The sequence below is a fragment of the Gopherus flavomarginatus genome, chromosome 3, assembly GCF_025201925.1.
Source record: "Gopherus flavomarginatus isolate rGopFla2 chromosome 3, rGopFla2.mat.asm, whole genome shotgun sequence".
NCBI classification, from domain to species: domain Eukaryota; kingdom Metazoa; phylum Chordata; order Testudines; family Testudinidae; genus Gopherus; species Gopherus flavomarginatus.
This window is the reverse complement of record NC_066619.1, coordinates 239032484-239046596: the sequence shown is the minus strand read 5'-3', so window position 1 is coordinate 239046596 and position 14113 is coordinate 239032484. Positions and strand designations below refer to the sequence as shown.

Below are 14113 nucleotides of genomic sequence, written 5' to 3'. Positions count from 1 at the left end.
AGCCCCTTTGCTGCGGCAGTGGAAGTGGCTATGCTTCTATTGTTAAGAGTGCTAGTTCCATCCAAGTTAGTCTACGAATATCTCCTCGAACTGGAATTTACATCTTCCAACACTTGTGTAGACATACCTTTAGTTCAGGGTAAGCCAGAGTGTGACTCTACAACGCATTAGCTTGCCATGAACTAACTAGCCATGTTCACCCTGCTACTGCACTCTAAAAGTGCCACAGTGTGCTTTGAGGTCGCACACTACAGACCTTTTAGGGCGTGGCTACACTGGAAACTTTAAAGCACTCCCATGGCAGCGCTCTGAAGTGCAAGCGTGGTTGTGCACGAGTGCTGGGAGAGAGCTCTCCCAGCACTCCTGGTAATCTACCTCCACGAGGGGATTAGCTCTCTGCGCTCTGAGCCTGTTTACACTAGCGCTGTAAAGCACTCTGACTTGCTGCGCTCAGGGGGGTGATTTTTCAGGGGTGATTTTTCACCCCCCTGAGCCAGCAAGTCAGAGCACCATAAAATGTAAGTGTAGCCAAGACCCTATTGTGCGGTAGCAGGTTCTACATGGCCAGTTAGCGTGTGTTGAGCTAGTGCACTGTAGATTCACATCCCAGTTTGTTACGCACTAAGTCTCTGTGTAGGCAAGTCCTAAGTAACAATGACTATGCTAACATTTAACTATTTACACAAGAAAGGCTGCTGATAAGCACTAGAAAAACAGTGAGCACAAGGCACCACTAGGACCTCTAACTTTTGTTATGGGCAGTAAGAAGGAACTGAGAATGGGACAGAATGACCATACCCTTTATATCTTTGTTTGGAGGCAGGAGGTCACTGAAGGTGCACCACTCCAATGGGTACTTCTCACCAGAAGTCTCCAACTTGAATACACTGGGCACACACTCACGAACAATGGAATAAATATGTGTACAAGACATCTCAAAGAACAAATTTCCATGGCCAACAAGTACAAAACTTTATCATGAATGGAAAGCTGGGCTACTATTTACACAGAATATAGGTGGGTTTCCTATAAGTACAACATTTAATTTCCTTTAAAGGATACTCTCATTTTGTTTTATTGAAATCATTCTTTTCATCTTGTAAAATAACAGATTTTTTTTCTCCTATATCACTTACATGATTGCTTTGGAGATTCTCCAGCAGTGATGGATCACTAAATGGTTTCTCTTCTCCAGTCTGTGAGCCCTGACTAAGAAAAATGAAGTAGAGAAGTAAGAAGAGAATCATTAGTATTTTCTTAATCATTCATTTGAAAATCACCAATGGCCACACACTAAAGCCAAACATTTTTATTTCTAACCATGATATTATAATGTTAACGGACAAATGTACACATACACAGAGTAACTGAACTGAACCCAATATTTGTTGGATGACTTTGAAATCTGAACAATTCTCTTGATATATAAAATTACAACACAGAAGCCACTAAGAGTTTGGCCACTGGCTTCCCTGGATGCTGCAACAGGGACACAGTAAAAATTAATCCCAAATAAAATTATAGATCCCAATCCTGCACTCTGTTCTCCACAGGAGGCCCCATATGCCCAGGTGGAGTCCCACTGAAGTTACAGGGACTCTGTATAGGTGCAGGGGTTTGCCCACACTGAGTAGATGGCAGGATGAGGCCCCATTATTTATTTTTGTAAGTTAGATTATACTATATTTACTTTTAATAATAAATCATTTGTGAGTGTCCAGCATAAGCTAAAAAAAATGCTAAAAATACAGCATTTGTATTAGAGTTTTGTTCATCATACACAAATTTCCAAATGATACCACCATTACAATACACTTATAATATGCCAGAGTTCTCGAATGTGTCCCCTCTAACCGTTATAATCTCTGTAGAAGAGAAAAGAGGCTGAAGCCTGTGGCGTGGTATAAGGCCTGAGACCTGAACAGAAGTCAGGCTATAAGCAAAAGTCAGGCCCTACTACAAAGCAAACACTGACTTGCAAGTTCACTGGCCAGTACATGAACTTGGCAAAAACATGGCTGGCATTGCTAAAATACAGGCACTCCTAAAGAGTACTAGGCACTAGGTATTCACTTAAACATATTCCAGAAGGGTTGTACAAAAACACCAGGATACATGTTATGATATAAACACACTCCCCATAGAGGGCATATGGATGCACTGACCCTTCATGAAGATAACGTCAGGACGACAGGATAATGGATGGAGATGTTTTGTTCAAGCCAACAGGCACAAGGTGCAGGGTGGTAACTAACCACGTCAGAAGGGTAATATACAACTTGTTTGCATTGGTGTATAAAAGAGGGGTTACAAGAACTTACAAAAACAGAAGAACCATCTTCGTCTGGCCTAGGGGACAGCAAAAAATCCTGATGCTGACTGAGCTGGTTCATTCTCAGGGGCTTGTGTGTATTAGTGTCTCTGTAGAGTCCCTGGGGTAGTAATAATGTGCTTTGTCAGCAATAAACCTGGCCAAGTGCCTTCTCCACTGAACCAAGTCTGTGGTGCTTCTGGATAGTATACCAAGGTCTGCTGACTGAATCAGCTATCTGCTGGGCTAGTACAGCACATGGAGAGAAAAAACAGACACACATACGCCAACTGACAACAGCCTTCTCAAGGATACTCCACTTAGGTTTCATGTCTCTTTCTTGGGCAATCCTGCAATTTGCTCCCTCCAGACTGGGGTCTTAGGCTGCAGTTTCCTGCAATTCACTGTGATCACCTCAGCAGATCTGACTTCAATTCAGCACTTGCAGTTCTGGTCTCTTAGTGGCTATGACAGGGTTATTTGGTGACCGGCCAGCTTTCATAAAGCTGTTTATTCAAAACAAAGGCAATTCAGAGAAAACATTTATGCCTAACTTACTAGGTGGTCACCCATCTTCCACACAGAGCAGCGGTGGGCAACTAGCAGCCTGCACGTGGCTAGTCAGGGTAATCCGCTGGCAGGCTGTGAGACATTTTGTTTACATTGACCGTCTGCAGGCATGGCAGCCGGCAGCTTCAAGTGGCCGTGGTTTGCCGGTCCTGGACAATGGGAGCTGCAGGAAGCGGCAGCCAGCACGTCTCTGTGGCCCACACCACTTCCTGCAGCTCCCATTGGCCAGGAATGGCAAACCATCCCACTGGGAGCTGCAGGCAGCCATGCCTACAGACGGTTGGTGTAAACAAACTGTCTTGTAGCCCACCAGTGGACGGGCCATATGCAGCAATCTTGGGGTCCCAGACGTGGGGGAGAGTCACTCCAGACCTTTCAAAAACCAACAGTCATGTCATGAACAAAGACCAATCTGCCCTGGGACAGAAGGTGGAAGGCCGAAATAGCAACCAAGTGGATCTTAATCAATGACAGAGACAGGACCCAGAGCTTGAGATGCAGAAGATAGTCCAAGATTGCCTGCAGTGAGGCCCGTTCGGGCCAGATGCCCTAGTTTGAGGCACAGCACTTGAACCTTTTCCATTTGGCCAGGCAGGTTACTCTGGTGGAGGGCTACTACCCAACAAAAACTACTGGACATGAGCTGAGCACTCCTGTCCATCCACATGCAGCCAGGCAGTCAGGTGCAATGCTGCCAAGTATGGTTGCAGGAGACTGTTGCGGTTCTGGGACAGCAGATCCAGCTAGAGAGGCAGCTGCAGCGGGGCAGCCACCAAAAGGTCCGGCAGCGTGCCAAACCAGCACTGGCAAGGCCAAACCGGGGCTATCAGGATTACCTTTGCCTTGTGCTGTTTGATCTTCACATGGGCTCTGTAAATTAAGGGCACTGCTGGGAAGTCATACATCAGAGCCCCCGGCCATGGGAGCAAAAAGGCATCTGACAGGGAGCCCCTGTCTATCCCCTGAATTGAGCAGAACATGTGGAGTTTGCTGTTCTGACAGGACACAAACAAGTCCACCCGCAGATTTCCCCATCTTTGGAAGATCACACTGACCATCTCCGGATGGAGCAACCACTCATGGTGAGAAGAGAAGGTCCTGTTAAGACAATCTGCTAACATGTTCCTGGCCCCGGGAAGGTGTGCAGCCACCAGATGAATGGCATGTTGCACACAGAAGTCCCAGAGATGGAGAGCTTCTCGGCAAAGAGCTGAAGATCTGGCTCCGCCCTGCTTGTTGATGTAAACATCGTGGCAGTATTGTCTGTCAGGACCTGTACCACTTGCCCTCCAGGTGGGGCAGAAAAGCCTGGCAGGCCAAGCGAACCTCTTTGAACTCTCTGACATTTATGTGAAGAGAGAAATCATCCCATGACCAGCGGTCGTGCATGCTGAGCTCGCCCCGGTGGGCTCCACAGCCCAGGTCCAAGGCATCGAAGACTAGTGTCAGGGACGGGGTCGGGACTGAGAAGAGAAGTCCCTCCAACACTGATCCGGGGTCCAACCACCATTCCAGAGACAACCATATGTGATCTGGCACTCTGACTACCGGTCTAGATTGTGCCTATTGAGGATGTAAACCGACACCAACCACACTTGCAGAGGCTGGAGATGAAGCTGGGCATGACAGACAACTTGAGAATGCGCTACCATATGGTGCCTAACAACCTCAGGCAGGTGAGAGTGGTGGTGAGCAGGTGGCCCCTTACATGAGAGATCAGGTCCAACATGACTTGGAAACATGCCTCTAGAAGGAAGGCTCTGGCCCACATGGAGTTGAGGACTGCCCCTATGAACTTAATCTGTTGCCCCAGTATTAGGGTTGTTTTATTTTAGTTTATTAAGAGGCCTAGGTCGTGGCCGGTGAAACGTCCCAGGTCAAGGCTCCTTTGTACTTGATCCCAAAATCTGCTCTTGATGAACCAATCGTGAAGATACTGATAGACCTGGACCCCTCGACGCCTCAAGTAAGTGTCTACTGGCACCATGCATTTCGTGAACATTCTCGGGGCTGACGAGAGACCAAAGCACAGCGCCATGAATTGGAAATGGCTCCAGACCACCATCAAACGGAGGAACTGTCTGTGCCCTTGGAAGATGGAGATATGAAAGTATGCGTCCTTCAAGTCGAGGGCAGCATACCAGCCTCCGGGATCCAGGGAGAGAATGATGGAGGCCAGGGAAACCATGTGAAACTTCAACTTCTTGAGATATTTGTTGAGGCACTGCAGGTTCAGAATGGGTTTTAGGCCCCCTTTTACTTTCGGGATTAGGAATAATTTAGTAATAGCAAATATTGACTCAGTAAAAATCATCTAAAATTCAGTCTGCATGTATGAGTTTGAACACCAGTTCACATTATTTCTAAACTTTGCATTTTTAAAATATCACAGCTTACACAATACTAAATCATGAATTTTAAACAAAACAGATACTAAATTATCTTTAATGCTTACCAATCATCTGAAGAACTACTATAATCCTCAGGCTCAGGACAATGGCTGCACAAAAAGCAAAGGAAGGATAGAAATAGAAGGAAAGTATAGTCACAGAAAGGCTAAAAAAATCAGATCACATAAAAGAAAAATTAATGAAGGAAATGAGTTACTAAAAGGGAAAAAGTTTTAGAGTACCTCAGAAGAACTGTTAGTGCCAAAATATCAGGAAACAAAGTGTTGCAATAAAATATTAAATGTATGTTGGGGCTCTATAATATGCAATCAGGCTAAGTTAATTCATCCTTGGTTTATCCTCATGGACTGGCATCCAACAAACTGCCGGATCCAATGCCTATTTAAGTCAATGGAAGATTCCCATTGATTTCATTGGGCTTCAGATAAGAACATAAGAATGGCCATACAGGGTCAGACCAAAGGTCCATCTAACCCAGTATCCTGTCTTCAGACAGTGGCCAGTGCCAGGTGCCCCAGAGGGAATGAACAGAACAGGTAATCATCGAGCAATCTATCCTCTCGCCTATTCCCAGCCCCTTCACCCATTCCCAGATCAGCCCATTACTGTGTTTAAAAAACAAAACAAAACAGAAAATCTAAAATCAGAGAACCATAGAGGTTTCCTACAGGATAAGATGTATTAAACATATTAATTCAACAGATGCCAAGACACTTATATAAATACAAAAATGTAACTAGGTCAAAACAGAAACTAAGGGGATGATCTTCAGCTGGTGTAAACTGTCATACCTTCACTGAAGCCAGTGGAGCTATGATAATTTATACATCTCTACCCTGAAATAACGTTATCCTCGGGAGCCAAAACATCTTACCGTATTATAGGTGAAACGACGTTATATTGAACTTGCTTTGATCCACCAGAGCGCGCAGCCCATCCCCCCTGGAGCTCTGCTTTACTGTGTTATATCCGAATTCGTGTTATATCGGGTCGCGTTATATCAGGGTAGAGGCATACCAGAGGAGGATCTGCTCCTAAGCTTGCAAACTGGTTTACACTAAGCAGTTCTGAATGTACATTACATCATGAAAGCACACATTTTGAAAATATTTGTAATTAAAGACATTTGTACTGCAGAGCATTCTGAAAATGTTGAACATCACAACTGATTACAGGTTATGAAGGAATTCACCCATTTATGGCACAGGTGAAAACTTATTTACTATATAATTAGTAATGTACTTTAAAAGAGTTGCAGAGATGGAGCAGTTTTATTTCTCTGCCCACCCCCTCATGAAATCTGCTCTGAAAGGGGAAAGCAATCAAGAGACAGAATTCTCAGGGATGCTGCTCTCTGAGCTGTCCCTGTATTATTTGGCTTTCTGCTCCCTGATGGAGAGTGAATCTCCCCAAAGGAGAAGCTCTGTTAGAGATGTGCATGTCTCATGAAAGGGGGATGCATGGGCATTGGGAGGCAACAGGGATCAATTTATATCAAGGTAATTTAAATCACCGATTTAAAAAAAAAAGATTGATTTAAATCAGGCTGAGCTATGAATAGCTATTATGAATGTGTGTGCTGTTGTAACTTTAAAATTTATAACAAACTAAATTGTAAATGCTGTTTAGTTGGTTGTTTTTTTCCACTACTCTTGGGTATCATATTTGAATTTACAAAATTTTTATAGGCCAAAACAAATAAAACATAAATAAAAATAAAATAAAATAAAAATTGAACATCTAAAATTATGATCCTGCAAACACTTAACCAGGCACATACTTTTTACTCACATAAATAGTCCCATTGAAGTAAATGGGACTCTCTCATGTGCTTAAAACTAAGCAAATACATAAGCGTTTACAGAATCAGAAGTTAAGATTATATTTTTACTACAATCTTCTTAGTGATACAAAATCTTTCTTACTTCAAAATAAAACTACTTCAGTGTTAACAATTAACAGTTATTTACTTTAATCACATTAATAAAGTTATTGTGAACTTCTTTTACATACACACAGGACAAAATTTTCAAAAACAGAAGCCTAAAGTTAGGTTCCTAAAACCACATTTAGGCATGCCGGGAAGAAATTTTCTAAAGATTCAAAGTGATTTAAGAGCAAAAGTCTCATCAACTTTGAACTGCAAATTGATGGAGGAGTATAGCCTGGTAAAAGCATTTGAACTTTCTTGACTTCGGCCAAAAGAATTCTGATGAAGTTCAACAAGGACAAGCACAAAGTCCTGCACTTAGGATGGAAGAATCCCATGCACTGCTACAGACTAGGGACCGAGTGGTGAGGTAGCAGTTCTGCAGAAAATGACCTGGGGGTTACAGTGGAAGAGAAGTTGGATATGAGTCAGCAGTGTGCCTTTGTTGCCAAGAAGGCTAACGGCATTTTGGGCTGTATAAGTAGGGGCATTGCCAGCAGATCGAAGGACGTGATCATTCCCCTCTATTTGACATTGGTGAGGTCTCATCTGGACTAGTGTGTCCAGTTTTGGGCCCTACACTACAAGAAGGACGTGGAAAAATTGGAAAGAGTCCAGTGGAGGGCAACAAAAATTATTAGGGGGCTGGAGCACATGACTTATGAGGAGAGGCTGAGGGAACTAGGATTGCTTAGTCTGCAGAAGAGAAGGATGAGGCGGGATTTGATAGCTGCTTTCAATTACCTGAAAGGGAGTTCCAAAGAGGATGGATCTAGACTGTTCTCAGTGGTACCAGATGACAGAACAAGGAGCAATGGTCTCAAGTTGCAGTGGGGGAAGGTTTAGGTTGGATATTAGGAAAAACTTTTTCCCTAGGAGGATGGTGAAGCACTGGAATGGGTTACCTAGGGAGGTGGTGGAATCTCCTTCCTTAGAGGTTTTTAAGGTCAGGCTTGACAAAGCCCTGGCTGGGATGATTCAGTTGGGGATTGGTCCTGCTTTGAGCAGGGAGTGGACTAGATGACCTCCTGAGGTCCCTTCCAACCCTGATATTCCATGATTCTATGAACTTCAATATAATGGAAGGTGGAAGCAGCTGCATATGAGGCATAGATTATTTGCTTATTAATTTTGTGTCCGAGTTTGTTTTGTTCTTACAAGAAGGATGCTAATGAACTCCTGGACTTGTCCTTTTAAGCAAAGTTGAGCACCTGCAGCGTGAAACTTCTTAGTCTGTATGTAAAATTTGAAATTCTACTAATTCCAGTTAATAAATTAAAGAAACAAGTACAAAATATCCACGTTTCAATTTAAGAATACAACATTGGCAAATGTAAAGAATTAGCAGCATTCGAATAAAAATTGATTTACATTAAAATAAATTTAAATTCAAAACAGTTTTTTTTTCATTAAAAATATTTTTTTATGTATCTCAGAGAAGCAATCTGGACCCTGGATGAGCTTCAGTTGCAGATCGTGCTGAGGATGCTTGCAAAGGCTTGATGGGGCCTTTTCCTTCCCTGCCTCAGCCCTTTACTGGGAGCATTATCCCTACTCAGAGTAGATGATAAATCTGTCAGAGGAAGAGACAGGTCTGAGTCTACACTTGTACTCAATTCCCCTTCCTTATCCTGGGAATAGGTGCTGCCAGAGTTCCAGGGCACTCATCCATCTGAATGAGTTCCTAGAGACAGAAGTTCTTTATAGGGCTTCCTACTCTGTCAGGACTTCCTAACTGGAAACCTCTCTCTGCTCACCCCTTCTCAGTCTTAGCTGCCCGTGCAGATTAGGTAGAGAGATCTGACAATGTGAGATAGAGTTGGAGCTTTACCCTCTCTTGGTTTTGGACTGGGGTCAGCCAGACTGGACACCTGCCAACAGAGTGTCTTATGCATGTGGTACTCATGAGTACCAGACTGAGTGCCTCATATGTGCCACCAATGCAGCTGCACACCACAGTGTTTCACAGGGCTGCCTTATGGCCTCCAAGGTTTACTTTTTTCTTCTCTCCTCTAGCAGCAGGCTGCTTGTGTTCTCCACCTGCTGGAGACAGAAACAACTGGGCTCTGAACTGGCACCAAGAACTCTCTCTCAGAAGATTAGCTGGCTGGTGTTTGCTCACATGCTCAGGGTATAACTGATCACCATATGTGGCATCAGGAAGGGATTTTCCCCCAGGTGAGACTGGCAAGGATTTTGGGTTTTGTTTTTTTAACCTTCCTCTGCAGCATGTGGGTGTTCGGGCCATTTCCTAGGATTATCTGGGTGTATCTCACTTTATCATTTCCCTGTCATTGTTGGGATCTCAGGCACTGGTGCACCTTGGTCCCCTCTATTCTCTCTGCCTGTGGCCCATAATAGTCCAGTCTCCTGTGGGTAGTAATACTTTGGTCTAATTTCAGTTGCTGGGTTTAGTGTGTATCTTCTGGGTGGTGTTGGTGGCCTGTGATATACAGGTGGTCATACTAGATGATCTGGTGGTCCTTTCTGGTTTTAAATGCTGACTCTAACTGAAGGCTCAGAGATTACGAGAGGCCTACATAAATGAGCATCACATCATCACATATTTTAGTGTATTATCTCCATCTGCTGGTTGGAAGAAACTATAACCCAAGAGTCTGGACTGGTATAAAAGATCATAAGTAGAGAGTGTAGTCATAACTTGTAGATTCCTGGTTCAGTTTGAATATCTGGTGGATAGAAAACACATCCTTTTAACTTGGAAGCTGAGTAGATTTAATGTGAAAGTCACTGAGAGATACAGACTTAAAAGGATATTTTATCTGATTACCAATTTCCTAAGTCATCCATTTTCCTTCATTTCTTATCTCAAATTTCATTCATTCAGCCTAATTCATAAGGATTATAAGACTTTTGTTAACCTTGCTTGAAACAGACTTCATAAGTAGAAGCTGTTTTGCAGAAGTTCTGCAATTTGCATCAGCTCCCACCATAGCTATTCTTTACAGACAAAAATCAGTTGGAGAGAGGAGAAGACATTAGATGTTATTAGACTCAAGAAAAAAGTTATAGTTTAAGCTTAAATGTTTCTCCTTCTACCCCACTTATGAAAAATACAGAGACAGAATCATTTATGTGTTACTGCTTCAGCTAGAACAGACTAAGCCACAGTAAGGCTCGGGCTGAACACAGATTTCAATAAGGTACTGATGCTCTTAAATGCCTTAAAGTCATAGGGCCTCCATTGTTTTATTCTTTTCAAGCTTAAGAAGTTAGAGGCCCAGATATTTTGCATCTTCACCAATTCTTCTGGCTGCTGGGAGGTGATTTGGTTTAAGGGTTAATTAAGCTTGTAATGGTGCCCTAGGACTGTTAAGTAGCAGGTGTGGCTGAGTGCAGCATGCTTCAGGCTGGTCCCCCCCTCTCATTCCATAGGCCAGGGAAATCTTCAGATGCTCTGTCAAGGCAACTTTTTGGTTCCTCTACACTACTGCTGGAGTGCGGGTAGTGTAGAGGAGCCAAAAGGTTACCTTGACAGAGCATCTGAAGATTTCCCTGGCCTATGGAGTGAGAGGGGGGACGGGCTTGAAGCATGCTGCACTCAGCCACACCTGCTGACTTAACAGCCCTAAATATAAAGTTGAATAACAAACACTGAATACATCGAGGCAATATTCACTTGAAACATTTTTCTCTATTCTTCTTGAGTATCTAGGCCAGGGGTCCCCAACGCGGGGCATCTAAATGCGCCCGTGTCCTGGCTGGTGGTTGAGCAGCCGCCGAAATGCTGCCAAATTTTGGTGGCATTTTGGCAGCGACGCCTCTTGATGACGCCGCTTGCAGCTGACAAGCGGCGTCATCGAGAGGCGTTGCTGCCTGCAGCTGACAAGCAGCGTCATCGAGAGGCGTTACCGCCAAATTTCTGTGGCATTTTGGCAGCAATGCCTCTTGATGATGCCGCTTGTCAGCTGCAAGCGGCGTCATCGCTGAAATGCCACCAAAATTCGGCGGCATTTCAGCGGCTGCTCCAGCACCACCACAGTCCTTCGTCTGGCGCCTGCCAGACGAAAAGGTTAGGGACCACTGATCTAGGCACTTGACATTAGCTAAGTTGGTAGTCTAAAACTTAGCTGCTATTTTGTTCTTCTGTCTCTTTGCAAAGTCCGAGTTCCCATCCCCCAGTTACCACACCAAAAAAAGAGGTCATTCCCCACAGGTGCTGGAACAATTTTCATGGTGGGGGTGCTGAAAGCCATTGAACAAAACTGTAAACCTTGTGTATGATGGAAACCACTTGAAACCAGGGAGTGCTGCTGCAATCCAGTACCCCTAGTTCCAGCATCCATGTCATTCCCACCAGCTTAGGGTGCAAAAGCAATTCCAACAAAAAAGGCACGTTGTTCAAAGATCATTTCAGTAGGGAAACATTTACTGTCAATGCATCTGACATGGATCCAATGAAGTGGGTATTCACCCATGAAAGCTCATGCTCCAATATGTCTGTTAGTCTATAAGGTGCCACAGGACTCTTTGCTGCATTTACTGCCAAAGATATTAATTACAATAAGCTGTAAAAATATATTTTAATATAATGAAACATTGCATTTGTTGGACCCACATAACAAACCTGTGTTAAAACACACTCACCCACTCACCCATCCATCCATCTTTGGACTCACGTAATAGCAAAGCCTAACATCAAAAAGATATTCAAATTCTTGTTCATCCAGTGTGATAATACTGAACTGTTCATTTACACAAGTGTGCATGCACAGGAGTACATGTCTGTGTGAAATATAAAATGTGGGACAAAACACTGTCATTTTCTGTAGCTGTGAGTAAAGATTGATCAATGAAGGTATTAATAAGACTAACATCTAAACATCTGATGTGCTGAAACTCTTATGTAACTATAACAATTAACCTTCAGTCTTAAATTTTATCTTAATTTCTGTTTGTGAGCAAAGGTACTCTCTTTTATGTTCTGAATGGATAAAGAATGTCAGCCTCATAACCAACAACCTTTTTCTTCTGGCTATGAAAAGAGTTTTCTTAACTACATCCAGTGCCAGGAGTAAATAAAAATAACTAAACCAAGCAACTTTGATATAAAAAAACCAAACACTTACCCGTAAGCAATTCCTGCTATGGTGCACTTCTTAAATTGCATTACATTGCAAGTCAGGGTACCAGTTTTGTCAGAAAATATGTATTTGACCTAAATGAATTTAAAAACTCATTACATTATGCTCAGTAGATATTTCTATATCTAGTAATTCATAGCTGTTAACATACTAAACACTTTTAGCCTCTTCTGCAATGAACTACTTTACTCAGTTTACTGATTATAAAAATATTTGGCTTAGAACATAAATCTTATGAATACATTCTTGATACCTAAAATTTCATATCTGCAAAAGACAAGACATTAAGATGGATGTACAGACTGGGCTTGATTCAATATAGGGAGGTATACTTCATAGTTCTATGCTCCATAGATTGCAGAAATTCCACTACCATGTGAGATCAATGGTGTAACTAGTATAGTATCTTGTGTTTGACAGAGGCCAGTGCTTCCAAATAAACTTTAAACTTAATGTATTAATATGCTTATGAGGGAAGCTTATTTCCAAACCCAAAGCATCAATTAAAAATGTGTGAGAAAAGCCAGGCCAATCTCTCTCTCCTGTGTTCTCAGTGACTGCCTGCTAGGTCCCTGCAATGTGGAGGAGGAGGCTTCCTGATTCAAATGCAGAAGGGACAAGAGACAGACCTGTTGAGAGAGACATGTGGGAACGGATTGGAATAAGGAGCTTGGGAAGAGGGAAGGAGCAGAAACTTGGATGAGAAGCCAAGGGGTGGAGAAGGGAAGCTTGGACTGGGAGTTGCATGGGTGAGAGACTGGCATTAGCTAGATAGAGAGACTGGGACTTGGAGCTGGGAGGGAGAGACTAGGACTGGAAGCCAGGGGTGGGGAAGACTGGGACTTGCTGGGAAAGAAGACTGGGAACCAGGAAGAGAAAGGGGGGAAGGGAAAGACTGGGAGCCGATAAATGAGATCAGATGAGGAGCTGGAGTGGGGAGGCTGAGAAGCAGTGGTGCAGGGAAAAGGAGGCAAGGGGGCTGGGGCAACAGCTTTGACATGGAGCCATAGTATAGTGGGAGAACTAGGATTGCCTGGGCAAAGAGACTCGAATAAAAGTTATGGGGACACTTAGACTGGACAAGGAGACCATGGAAAAAGTGGACAAAGAGCCACTGGGGATGGGGAACATGGGTGTGGTAGGCAACTGTAGATTCAAGGTGGAGAGAGAGAGAGAAACCAGATGAGGACCTAAGGGGGTGGAAATGGGACTGGATGGGCAAGGAGATTGGAAACAAGGAGCTAGGAAGGAACTGGGAATGTCTGGGCAAAAAGAGACTGGGACTAGAAGTTGGAGAAGATATTGGGACAGGGAGTCTGGAGGACTGAGACAAGGACTTACTGGGCAAGAAGCCTGAGGAATGGAGATGTAGACTGGCAAGATGAGGAGAATGGGATTGGGACAATGAGCCAAGGGTAGAGAAGAGACAGGACTGGAACAGGGATAGGTTGGAAGGGAAATAACAGAAGAGGAGACAAATGGGGTGGGGAAATGGGCAGAAAAGTCTGTGCCCTCTAGAGATACTTCCCTCCAGAGCCTAGACGGGAACCCACGATTCCTATCTCATCATCACTCTGCTGTCAGCAAATATTTGTGAAACTGACTGGCAAAATGGGCAATATACCTCTGGTTCACACAGAGGATGGATGACAACCTACTACACCTATCAGAAACTCTGTTAGCTCAATAGTAGAGGGCTGTGTGGTGGATCCAAAGGTTCCCAGGAGGGTATATCAATAGGATGTATCTGCATAATGTGATTTGTTTTTTTTTTCAGTTTCATTTT

General features: G+C 43.6%; 2 protein-coding genes across 6 annotated transcripts in view; one reads left to right on the top strand and one right to left on the bottom strand.

Annotated features, from left to right (window-relative positions):
- LOC127048267 (uncharacterized) overlaps positions 1 to 14113 on the top strand; it is a 426185-nt gene that overhangs the window by 55231 nt on the left and 356841 nt on the right. The gene's annotated exons all lie outside the window — the stretch shown is intronic.
- ATP8A1 (ATPase phospholipid transporting 8A1) overlaps positions 1 to 14113 on the bottom strand; it is a 267561-nt gene that overhangs the window by 160645 nt on the left and 92803 nt on the right. For 4 of the 5 annotated variants that reach the window (XM_050947405.1, XM_050947404.1, XM_050947408.1 and 1 more), the window contains 3 exons: positions 12313 to 12401; positions 5337 to 5381; positions 1137 to 1209 (listed from right to left, as the gene is read on the bottom strand). In XM_050947405.1, the coding sequence (XP_050803362.1) occupies positions 1137 to 1209; positions 5337 to 5381; positions 12313 to 12401 (207 nt within the window). The remainder of the gene's footprint in view (positions 1 to 1136; positions 1210 to 5336; positions 5382 to 12312; positions 12402 to 14113) is intronic. The other variant, XM_050947406.1, reaches the window with a different exon arrangement.